At 36.0% G+C, this 13,082-nt stretch overlaps 1 protein-coding gene across 1 annotated transcript in view; it reads left to right on the top strand.

Moving 5' to 3' along the window:
* BPNT2 (3'(2'), 5'-bisphosphate nucleotidase 2) overlaps positions 1–8,224 on the top strand; it is a 51,026-nt gene extending 42,802 nt beyond the window's left edge. The window contains exons 4-5 of the mRNA XM_072604633.1: positions 2,581–2,742; positions 5,167–8,224. Of these exons, the coding sequence (XP_072460734.1) occupies positions 2,581–2,742; positions 5,167–5,438 (434 nt within the window). The 3' untranslated portion in view covers positions 5,439–8,224. The remainder of the gene's footprint in view (positions 1–2,580; positions 2,743–5,166) is intronic.
* The last annotated feature ends 4,858 nt before the right edge of the window (positions 8,225–13,082 follow it).

Genomic DNA, 13,082 nt, shown 5'->3' with positions numbered 1-13,082 from the left:
TGAGGTTTTTAAGACTATAGAATACAGGAATAATAAAAATTCAGAATGACCCTGAAAATACTTTTAAAAATAATTTTACAAAATGAAATAAATGATAACAAGTGATAATATACTTAAAGCATTAAAAAAAAAACCATATTAATTACACACTGAAAACATTTCCATCACATATGAATAAGCAGCAGTACAAATAAAAGATGACTATAAATACTAAGAAGAGAAGACCTTGCAGGTCCCAAGTGATCACAAAGGGTCAATTGATGTGCAAAGATTAGAAGCTAGTCCTTCTCCTCATGTATAGAATCAGTTATCATGGGTCTTGTGTGTGTTTGTTGCCTCCTTGTTTGTTTCTCCAGTGCACTTGTATCCTTATATGTGCCAGCTCTTTGGCCAACCTGTCAGTGTCCTTCCCAGGCCCTGAGTTATAGAGTGGCTGCTCTGATAGAGTTTGGGGGTTGTTTGGGTGCAGAGGGAGAGGGTTTTTCAAATCAAAAACCAGGATGAGATCATAGTTCCTTATACTCCTCTCACGAGGTCAGGCTACCCCATGAGTCACTGGACCTGTACACCTTACCCAACAAATGAATATCTAATTCTAAACTCTCTTTATCAAGGAACTATCTCTTCTTAAGTATCTCCAAGGGCCTCAATTACAAAATATTCCAGTTTCAGCACTTAATTGGCCTGAGAAGTAGTGTTCTTAAAGCAAACAAAGAAGGTACAAAGTAGAAATCTGTTTTACTTTAACTGAAGCCCTCTCCCTCTGGTTCAGATCCCCTTCATATCCGTTAACTCATTTATTCATGAAGCATTAGTATTTATTTTTTTCCCTTTTAAGATAACTGTATATACTACAGTAAAATCTCAGCGAATTAAGATTCCACCTGTAAGGAATTTGTGGTCATTTGAACTGGTTCTACTTTTATAACCTCTCTGAACAGAGTGTGAGGTGAGAAAAATAGCGTGCAAAGGGAATGTAGGGCATGGTTCACCAGTTGATGAAGGTACTTTGAAAGTCTTTAAAGCACTACATAAAGCCTAGTTGTTAGTATTAATACTGTCATTATTATTAGGCTTTGTGTGCTGTACCACAAAGTTTGAACTGCTCAGCATTTCTCTGAAAGCCTTAGTATGTTTTTAAAAGCTCCCTTTCAAATTCTCTCTCCTCCAGTCAGCACTGGGTGCTTTTAATTTTTGCTTCTGAGTTCTGTTTTCTGGCCCATTTTTGCCACCCTCTGAATCTTATCTCTGTAGCCTGGTTAAAACATGGTGGCCAAAGTGGATGAAAGATCACAGTGCTGTAATGAGTCTGAAAATTCAGTATTTATCAAAAGAATATAGAAACTCTAACATGGACAAGTATAGGTACTTAAATAGACATACAGATGCAAGGCAATTCCTTATAACACCAAATTCTATGCCGGGTGGGTTCTGTTGAGGTTCCAACGTCCATAGCAATCTGGCTGTCCCCTCCCCCCAGCTAAAAGTATGTTTTGTAGCTGCTGTTTTCATCATCATCATTATATCATCATTAATTTTTTTTAAGTGGCCACTGGGTGGTTGTCATACTGTACCTTTAAAACTTCTGAACAGTTCTGCTTGTGTAACTTAGAATTGATTTAAAAAAGCATATTTATACATATGGTTATCTAAATATGCAATTTTTATAAAATGAAGGTAACAGATTTATGATTTGAAATATTCCTGTATAGAATATTTAAAACCAAAATAGATAAATGTTTCATTTCCCTTACACAATACTGACCTCTAGAGAAATTATATTGTAAATTCTTTTCTTAGTAAATAAAGCATGCTATAACTGAAGCATATTTTCTAAAGGAATCTGGAGATTTTTGTTTTGTTTTTATTATTGTTACTGTTTCCCCCCTCATCCCCCGCAAATGTTTACTGTTAAGTTTTTGTTTTAAATTGCTTCATGCTTTGAATATTTCTACTTAATTCTTTTAATGTCTCTAAGTTTGGGAATTTGCTGCATAATCGCCACCTTTTCATCCAGGAATACCATGGGAAATGGATTTCTTTTTTCCATAGCTGTAGTTGTCACTTGATTAGGCTGTTAGAGAAGGATTTAAGTAATGCACTTAGTTGTAATTTTGGGAGGGGGAAATACTGTTGTAGAGATAGAGAGGGCAAGCTTGTCTCGGGCCAGCAACCTATTAATTCAAGTTTGGATGTATAGACACAAGATTTGAATGACCTTTTGGGGTTAAAACAGTTTCACATGTGTGTTTTAAAAGTTACTGTTTGACAGTCCTTGGGAGTGGGACAGAACATTTTCAGAAATTATAAAAATTTAGAAATACATTTTGAAACTATAGCATAATTTAGCTGCAATAGTGGAATATGAATCAGGAATAAAGAGAAATGGCAATTTTGCAAATTTGTCATGTACAGTTCTTTTTACTTATTTTAATTAAATGTCATTGCAGAGCATTCTTTTCTGGGAATGGATGGGTTTTTAATTATTTAAAGATGTATGTGAAACTGAAGAATAATGTATAGTTTCAAAGACTCAGACGTCTTTCAAAGTTGCTAATGGATGATAAATTTCCTTTATAGCTTGGGCAATGGTAGATGGTGGTTCCAATGTGAAAGCTCGTACTTCCTACAATGAGAAGACCCCAACGATCATCGTATCTCGCTCCCATTCAGGAACAGTTAAACAAGTGGCTCGACAGACATTTGGAAATCAGACCACTATCATAACCGCAGGTGGTGCAGGTATGTTACTGTGTCCGGCCTAGCTGTGATATGACTTGATTACACATACTTAGGAATTTATCTCAGTCAGAAGGATCCTTACAGGTTATTTAGTCCAGCACATATCTGAGCAAGAATCTCTTCTCAAGAAGCCTGGAAATGGTCGTCCAGCCTTGACATGAAGACTTGTAGTGAGAAGAAGTAAGCTACGTTCTGTCACTTTGAAGTATTTCTAATTATTAAGGAGGGTTTACCATTCACTGAGCCAAAATCTTACACTTTTTCAGTTTGTAATATGAGAGTGAGTTTATGTGTAAATCTTGTGTCCCCAATTAGGTTGGGACTTCTTGGGGCTAAAAACTTAATCTAAATTTTTTCTGTACCCTCATAGCACCTTGCATATAGATGCTGGTTCAAGAATATTTATATCTGCCTTTTAAAATTTTGCTGTATCCTTAAGGGAAGTACACTATCCAAGGAATGCTGATTTTTGTCCATAAAATGAAGAGGTTGAATTGAATGAATGTTCTATGACTATAACTTGAAATCATTAAAGAAAGTTACTTTTTAACATATTAATATGTAGTCGTATTCATGAAGCAAAAACATTGCAGATGTAGTCAAATCTTGTGCCAGGAGGACAACACAGTCTTTTTTTGTTTGTTTGTTTGTACCTGGGAAGTGGGGAGAGTGTTAAAAGTGAATGTTCTTCTCTCCTTTTTAAGATCATCAGTGCAGCAAGGTCCCAATTAGTGCAAATAATGAATCCCCTGAAGTGATTGAAACTTATTCAGATTTGCACTTCATATTTCCTTTGGATTTGAACCAGTTATTTTATTATAAATAGTTATGTTTTTGAATAGTGTGAAGTTAAATACATGTGACCACTTTTAGGAATTCTTTATTTACTCTAGTAGGGATTTAGCAGTACTTTAAAATTTTTTTTCCTATATCCTTAAGTGAGGATAGGAGAATACAGAATAAGATAGAGAAAGAAAGTATAACTTAATTCTTGAATCCTGGGTATATTTGTTTTTCTATGTTAGACTTGAATTCTTAAATATATACAGTAATGCTTTGGAGATTAGACATTGGATATATTGGTGTAGTGCTAACAATCTAAAGTGAAACGTCTCTTAATCAGTGATTCAACTTGATTTATTGAAAGACAATGATATTGGAAATTAGAGGACCTGAATTTTGATTGACTTTAATATGACCTGTAAGAACACAGGGCTAAAAATTTCACTTCTGTCCTATCAGTTTTTCTCATTTACAAAATGAGATAGGAGTTTTCAATTTTTGGTTGTTGTTTAGTTGTTTTTTAGTTATGTCCAACCTGATTTGTGGTTTTCTTAGCAGAGATATTATAATGGTTTGCTATTTCCTTCTCCAGCTCATTTTTCAGATGAGGAAACTGAGGCAAACAGTTAAGTGACTTGTTCAGGGTCACACATTTAATTAAGGGTGTGAGGTCAGATTTGAGCTCAGGGAGATGAGTCTTCCTGACTCTAGAATCAGCACTCTTTCCACTGCCCTACTTAGGAATTTTTAAAGGAGTATTACTTATGTGTCCCATATAGCTCTAAATCTCTGATTTTTATTTACAAAGCACTTTACAGAATCTCTTTTAATAGTCACATCAGTCTTGGGAAGTTTTGCTCTTTTTTGAGGATAGGGAAACTGAGGCACAGACGTTATACAGTACACACTAAAGTTACAGACATAGCATGTGGCAGAGCTCAGATTCTCTGATGGAGGGCCTAAGAGAAGGATTGGGATAGGCAATGTGGAGTATAGGAAAGTGAATCAGTTAGTGATAAAAAAATTACTCATCAACAATGAGGAACTAGCTGAGGTTGGTTACAAAGCATGCCTCTCTAATTGAGAGGCTTTTCTGACTTACAGGAACGGAGAAGGTAAATATCCCACACTGGGCATTAGCAAGACAGAAAAGGAAAGATAGAAAAGTTGTGGATTCTTAGAAGTTAATGCGTGAGTTGTTGAAACAATCAGCCCTACTTGGGGTCCAGCATCAGTAAGGAATAATAGAAGTAAAAAGCTAGGATTATGGACTAGGAGAAGTAGATGGTTCATGATGAAGTTAAACAAAAAACAGCTTTTAAACTTTAGCTTTTAAGTAAAATTTTCCAAGGTTTTGAGTGAAAAAAGTGGTTGTAATTTGCTTAGTGCTTATGTCTATATGAACCTACCCTTCCGTTGAAAATAACTGCAAGAAAAATTTAAATCAGAACTATAGGAGTCTAGTCATAATTCAGACCCTAAACATAATCATAATTATCAATATTTAAAGTGGTATTAATAATTAATATTAATAACACATACTACTAGTGTTCCTGATAATTCGTAGTTGAATACACACTTTAAAAATACAAGCAGCTTATAATAAACAGTAACCTAAACCCTATATGCTTTATTTTTTAGGTTACAAAGTTTTATCCCTTTTGGATGTGCCTGATGAGAACCAAGAAGAAGCTGATATCTATATCCATGTGACATATATTAAAAAATGGGATATTTGTGCTGGCAATGCCCTCCTCAAAGCTCTTGGGGGCCATATGACCACCTTGAGTGGTGAAGAAATAAGTTACACTGGCTCCGATGGCAATGAAGGGGGACTCCTGGCCAGTATCAACATGAACCATCAGGCGCTGGTCAAAAAGCTCCCAGAACTTGAGAAGACATCCCACAAATGAGCAAAAGGTCTGCAAGGATACACTTCTTCTTCCCAGAGCTGAGAAGGGTCAGTGTGAAGGACCCTGGGCTACAGACAATCTGTGGAAGACTATGCATGATCAAGGCCATCTAGTCTTCTTGAGATGATGGAAAGTAACAGGGACTCTCCCCACTCCCTACTCCCTTCCTTTTAAGATGCAAGATTGAGGAAGATGGGTCGCTTTTTATCTCACTCATCATCTTTATTTTGGAGACTGTTTTCATACAGTTGTCATACTCAAGGTGCATATATGTAGATATATTGTGGGTTGAAATCTACTCCTGAACAGACTGTATTTGAGTGACTTGTCACAACAGCATCATTAAACTGAAAGTACTTTTCATAAAGAGTCAGGCGGAACGAAGGATTAATTTTGAAAGCTCATTTGGCATTACTTTATAATATACCTTGCTGAAAATGAGGTCCCATCAAGGATTTCTCCCCAATTCCATTTGGATGGAAAGCACAAGGAGCCAAACACATATGCAAGAAATAAATAACTCTATTTGTCTGTGACAGAAGAACATTTTTGACTGATTAAAAATTACAGTTTGATTTTGTTTTTTCCAGAACTTTTAAAAGTTGGTCATCCAGCTGGTAGAAAATACTGAATTTTTGATGATTTGTAAATCATGGTAACTGTTATTGCTGTGTACTTTAAAAGAAAATTGTGCTTCTCGACATAGCTTTAATGTCTTGCCGTTGATTTTCACTTTCCCTGTGAAAGATGCATGACTCACTGGGTGCTCCCCCAACCCCTTTTCCAGTCCTAATTATTGATTCTGCTACTTGTAAGTTTTATTCTGGAGTTTCAAAATTGGCCTTAGGGATTTCGCTACACCGTTTCATGATCTATTTTTAATGAAAAGACTACTTGGGGGAATTAGGGACAGAAAGATGAATTGCAAAAATATAAATGATTTGTTGGTAATTGAAAATTAATGTTTGGTAGTACTAGAATTGAACTGGCCTCCCCCCCAAAAAAAAACCAAAAATTAACAGATTTTTTAAAAAAAAGTTTTATTTAGTTTGCACTTAAGAGATCAGATCTTCATAGTAAGTTCATCCAGAAGGAGTTATTGCTGCTGTCACTGTCTGTTCAAGAATTTTTCCCCAGACTACAAGTGGTTTTGGGGGCATCACGTAAATCTACTGCAGGATAAAACACTGAGGCTTAGAGTTCATTCTGATGAGAGTTTTCTTCTGATTACACTTCAGAATCTAATTCAAACAGGAAGGATGAAACATTTGCCTTGTGTCCTGTTTTGTTTTGGCTGTAATTATGTCATGTCTCTGAGCTTTCATCGATGTCCACTTTCTCTCTGGGTGATACTAGTGAACACATACTTGGACATTACATACCTGGACACTTCAAGGACACCAACCAATGCTATTCTTGTTTCTATCTTTTGTGTTCCGTTATCCTGTGGAACAATGGCAAAGAAGGGATTCTATTGAGAGAGAGGTTGAACTAAATTTAACCTTTTAAGCTTCATTTTTTATGATTTTCAATAACATGACTTAATGTTTCTGTACCGTGAGTAATAGCATTTAACTTTACTGTGGAGGCACAGCCTCCTAGACTTCATAATCTGATGAAGGAGGCTTATTTCTTGGGATGCAGGTCATGTTAAGGACACCATTTCTATGCCCTTCCTCAAGGAAGATGAGTAATGTGCTACACAAACACCTAGGGTATGTCTACCAGAGTACTAAGAGAATGTCCTAGCCTGCCTAAAAATGGCATGCATGAGATGTGAATACCTCTGAGAATTCTACGGTCAGGAGAAAGCTGGACTCCCCTTAGTAATGAAAGATCGCACCTCCATCCACTCACTTTTACCTAGTTCTCAATGCTGATGGTAAAGCTGGCAAGATGGCAGGCCTGGGCTAAGTGGGAGTATGTGGTCATGAGCAAAGATTCCCCTTGGCTCATTCTTTTGAAATAGGTTCTTTCTATACCCATGGCCCTTGTTGAGTGGTGCATAATTTTTTGGCCATTCTAATGGTTAGTATATTTGTTATTTATACAGTCAGCTAGGAATTCCGTATACAGTGTTGAGAGTTTCGGAATTCTTAGCTATTTGGTTAGCGTTGTGGTTAAAAAGGACCACTTACTGGCATTGTAAAAATGGCAAGGGAGGTGGATCATTGCTAACTCAACTGGAATCCTTTAGCAGTGTAAATGTAAATGGCATTTGTTTTAATTCAGTCAGTTCTTATTAAGGGTCTACTTTGTGCAGACTGCTATTGAGTGTTGAGAGGGATACAAATATATGTGAGACATAGTCTTAACCAGCACATTTTTAGCTGATATTCATCAGTAAGTATATACTGGCAAACAATTGATTTGTACCAGCAAAGTTGGTGAGTCCCATATTTGCTAGTTTGATCCTCTGTACTAAGACTAAATGTGTTGGGAGGAGAAATGCCGCTGATAGCCTGTACTGACTACATGTGACAGCATGACTTTAGGTTTGAAAATTCCAGTTCAATGAGAACAAGGTCTTCCCTTGACCTTGTTAAAAAATTTCTCTTTTTCACTTCTCCGTGACCACCAAGTCCATTCAGCAGAGAACAGGCATTAATTGGTAATAATATATGACTTCACTTATGTGACAGTGAATTCTGTACTTGGTATCTTGAGTTTTAGGTTGGCATTGTGCTTTTCTCTCAGTATTGCGTAGTTAATTATGAGCCTTAAAATAAAGTTTTTCATATCTTCTCATAAGATAATTTAAAATAAATTATTTTGAAATGGTCAAAGCTGCTAATTTTTGTTAGGTTTTTTTTTTTTGTTTATTTTTCCTTTAGAGTATTGGGAAATATGTTTTTAGGATAAAAAAGTGTCTTAACTCTGTGTCCACATTTTGTGGGAATTGGAAGGATACCTGAAGGAGGGGAGGAAACTGAATTAGATATTTTTATTTGTAGTCGAAGATTTTTCCTGTCTAGCAGAAAAAGCTTTCAAAACATAATTTGCTGTTTGATTTTAATAGTTAGGGCTTTGTGAGGTATTTGGGTGTGTACAAAAATTAACATTGACTAGCTATTAAACATGTTATTTCTATAATATGTTTGGCACAGTTGAGTGAGGCTTACTTGTATGGCTGATTTCTTTTGCAAGTGCTTATGTAGCGTATTAATCATTTTAAAAGGTTTTCTATTTGTCTTCAAAAAGCAGTATGCGTTGTTTCCCAATGTATGGAAAATGTTTTTTTGTTACTTTATTTGGGACAATATTTTTTCTTTAATAAGGAAAACCATTTTCCTCCTCTTCTTCCCTTTCAATAAGCAGAAAAGTTGTATCACATTAAAAGAGCTTAAAATATATGAAAGTACAAAATACAATTTTCCTGGATTACAGAAGTAATGAAATTCATGCCTGATTTGGGACAAAAGGAGGAAGTTGGCAAAATCTTATTTTGGCACCCTTTGCCATTATCTTTTCATTCTTCTATTTTCAGAGAAAGTATTACAAAATATTTGGTGTTTTTTTCTCCCCAAGATTTTAAGGTATTAGTGATAACTACTCTGTTTCTTTATTCCAACCAATCACTGTTGAACACCAAGTGCTATAAATCTCAACAGTGACATCTATTTCAGTACCACTGACGCATCTGTCCCTTTCCCCATTGTGTATCTTCTCCCTTACTTTGCTCTCCTCTCTTTCTCACCTTTCCTTCTACATCATTTTTCCCCTTCCCTCTCTTGCTGTCCTTATGTACTATCTCATTCTTGGATATTGTTCTCTCCTTTATCCATTTGTTGCTTCTGAAATTTGCAGCAGTGTGAGAAAGTTGGACTAGACTATTGGACTTTTCTGACCTTTCCAGCTCTTAATCAAATTCCTAATAGGGATGGATGGGATTTTGTTAAATGAACTACAGGAAGAAGAAAATCAAACCTGTCTTGAAAATTCCCAAATTAAATGTATTTTCACCAGATTCCCTTTAGAAATTAAAGAGAAAAATAAAACTTCTAATCCCCTAAACTTCTTAAATGCCAGATTTTACCTTATGTTTCTATCTCTTCAAAATATTTCTTTATCTTTCATCCACAAGTCAAATTTAATGTAGGAGAACATAAAACTAGAGAGAAAAAGAGCCTTTGGGGAAACTGGCTTTGATAGAGCCATTTCTGTACATGTGCCCTATTTCAGAACACAGTGGATCATTACCATGTCTGTAGTCTTTCTATATGTACAATTGTGCCATGAGTGTTTATTTTTTAAAATATCATGTATTTCTTGAATGAATGACTTTTAAGTCGTAGTAACAGAATGATGTGGACACACACACACACACACACACTTGTTCTGGAATGTCAGCATGTTTACACACATGCGCACACACAGCCCTTTGATTCATATTGTTCCAGAATATCTACATGTTCCTTCTCTGTATTTAAAAAAAAAAAATGAGGGCCAGGGAAGAAGAAAGGGAGCAGCGGCAGAGAGAAGTCTTAGAAAAGGAAAGATCCACCATAAAGAGGAAGAGCTTTGTGTAAGTTGAAGAGCAGGGATATAGGAGGTGATATGAGGAAGAAACATCTTCTTAGACAGTGGGTAGCAAGGAGGTTTGGAGGGACATATGATCTACCATCAGAGTTCAGTTTCTCTTAGAGCCTTCCTAGTAACTGCACCATAGGATAAATAAATGCCTACTGGAAAAAGCTAGAGAAGAGAAGGATCCCATCAGCTTCTTCTTCCTTCCTTAGCTCTGGGGCTCTCTGTATTGCCCCAAAGAGCAATTAATACAGGGGATTTCAAGCCAAGTTGAAATGAGCAGGCAGTTATGAAAAACCAGAACAAGAATATCAGTAAGTAACCTTTTAGGTGTTTGGTGTTGAATGCAGGATAAGCCCATTTGTTTTGAGTTTTGAGACAGAGCTGCAGTCTGAAAATTACTTTTAGTATATAACTGACAACAAATTTTGGGTCTTCCCATTTAATTATTTAGCTTAAATCTGTGCCTTACTGCTACTAGGGCATTGTGTGTTCATGGAGGGGGAAGACTTTCTAGTGGGAAGGGGGAAATACTTAAAGGAAAAATAAATTATGTAAGTGTTTTTAGTGTTAATTCTGGGAGAGAATTCATTAAGTGAATGAATGACAAAATATTTTTGCAGACTCTACAAGTAGAGTATAAGTAAGCTTTTATATGAAACTGGTATGTCAGTGTTTATAGGTCTGAAATGGAACTTCATCTTTTGATTTTTAATTTGGTTTTATTGTAACATTGTAAACCTATGGAAGGTAGAACACATTTAAAAATTTGATGTTTTAAACAGCCTGATTTTTAAATGAATTGCTTTAGCATGGAATTAAAACTATTGCCCTAGTTCCCCTAGAATCAGTTGTTGCTATAAATTAGCTATTCTTTTTCAATGTGATAAATTAGCTACACATATATGTATCACATGAAACTTAACATTAATGTTAAAAGTTGCTTGTGTCCATGGATTTATAGGTAGTTCTGACTATTTGTAAATAATTTCACCAAAGGGGTGGAAAGAACTGAATTTTGTACTTTCAAAAAAAATTTTGGCTTTATGCGGTGATGGTGTGTGAACGTTTTTCTTTTAGAAAAAAGAAAAAAATCTAGTCAAACCTAGCAGGTATATGCTTTTCTAATTTGCCACTGGTGAAGGTTTATAAATATTAAAGCAGTTGACAGAAAAGCTTTTTAGAAGTTTGGTGGTGAATTAATCATGTGTGGGAAAATGAGATTTATAAGTAGTTTTCCATTTGGGATGAAAATTAGAAATGCAAGCCAACTTGGCTTCATGTCTTGTTAGAAGAAAAAGGTGATGAATTACATTAAAACAACTCATTCTATATTGTGTGCTTAGAAGGGTTCCCCAAAGTATTGGTACGGTAAACGTCATCTGTGTAACTTGGCAAAGCAGAAATGGGTGTTCATTTAGTAGTGTTTTCCATTAAAGTTCTGTGTGTGGTTTGTATGTATTGCACACACGGTAAATTTTCCATCAAAGGAGAAATGCTCAACATATGTCTTGATATTAAGGGAGTTGGGCTAGGGAGGACAGGAATGAAGTTCACCTGGCTGGAGCTCCATCAGTCATTAGGGAGATCAGTTAAATCAAGCAAGAAGAGCTTACTACTCCTCTCTCTACACCAGCATCATTTAGTCTTCCCAGCCAGCCCTGAGTGAAGGACAGAAAGGATCAGGCAGTTTATTTTGTCTAGATAGTCATTATCTATCATTGGCAACAAAGGAGAGGAGGGTTTCATTCTTCAAGTCTCTTGAGAGCCCCTCTCCTAGTCTACCATTACAGAAAATATTCACTATATCCACTGGGTATCCTTCCTTAGTTATCTGCCACATGCTCAGAAGATTCGGTCTGTACACAAACATCTGTCCATCAGCATTTCATCTTTTTTAGCCTTCCTCCCTAGTTTTCCTTAGTCCCCTTTGCATCATGTTCTTTCTTCTTCTTTGCCACAAAAAAAGGTCTCCTAATCCTTGTGGACCAACTCATTCATCTTGCCTGGTGGAAAATATAAATAAACGAAGATATGAGAATGTGGCAATGGAGGCCATGAAACGCTAATTTCAGAAACAACCTTCAGTTGCCTCTATTGGTGACATGTACATCAAAGGGTTTCAATGCTAGAATTAGCCATTAGTGTTTCTTATACTTTACTTTTGCTTGCTTTGTAGAGATATTTAATCACCTAAAATTTTACAAATTATGTTCCACAGTTTCTCTAAATACTGTATGTTGATGACTTTGTGTCTTCTACTTAAAATTACTTGTTTCCTAAAAAAATTTAAGGAAATTGCCCTTCTCCCACTCTACCCCTCCTGAGTACTGCTTAGTAATCAGTGAGAGCTAGTAAATTTGAGATTGTCTCATTTGAAGTGGTCTGTTGTCTAGCCCCAGCAATTTGTGTGTGACCTGCCTCTCTGGTTGATACTTTGCCAAATGAAATCTAAATTCTCAAAATAAACTACAGTGATGTCTGAAGACTATAAAGTGTGGCAAACTGATTTTGTGAAGGAAATTGGGGGTTGATGGGATGGTGGGAAAGGGGTAAAAATGCAAAGAAATGTGAGATGTTTGAATTAAGGAATGGTAGGTTAGGAGAAAAAAAGAATGATATAGGAGTGGAGAAAATCCAGACTAGAGACATGGTGGTGAACAGATAAAGGTAGTGAAAATGTTACTTAATTACTAGAGGAAGATATTTAAAAATTAGAACTAAATAATTTCATTTCCTGTCAGATGCTGTGCTTTGTTTTAACTTGGTACTCTGATGGTTTCCCTGCCCTTTTTTGGCTTTCTTTTGCGTTGTCTTACTCCCATTAGATTGTAAGACCCTTAAGGTTGAGGGGCTCTTTCTTTTTCTTATTTGTATTCCCAATGCTCAGCACATAGTAGGTGCTAAAATGTTTTATTGACTGAGGATGAGAGGTAAGAGGTTAGAGGAGGTGGAAGAAGATAAAAAGAAACTGCAAATGAAAGATATTTAGAAGAGACAGTTGAGTGGGAACCTAGATTGAAGTGCCTGGGAACAATCAAGTACTCAAGACACACAAGGAAGCAGAGTAAAGAAAAATCATGTGGGATACTCTAAGTACAGCAACAGTACTTTTGT

Source organism: Notamacropus eugenii, chromosome 4, assembly GCF_028372415.1.
Source record: "Notamacropus eugenii isolate mMacEug1 chromosome 4, mMacEug1.pri_v2, whole genome shotgun sequence".
Taxonomy (NCBI): domain Eukaryota; kingdom Metazoa; phylum Chordata; class Mammalia; order Diprotodontia; family Macropodidae; genus Notamacropus; species Notamacropus eugenii.
Note: the sequence above shows the minus strand (reverse complement) of the source record. Positions and strands in the feature narration are given on the sequence as shown.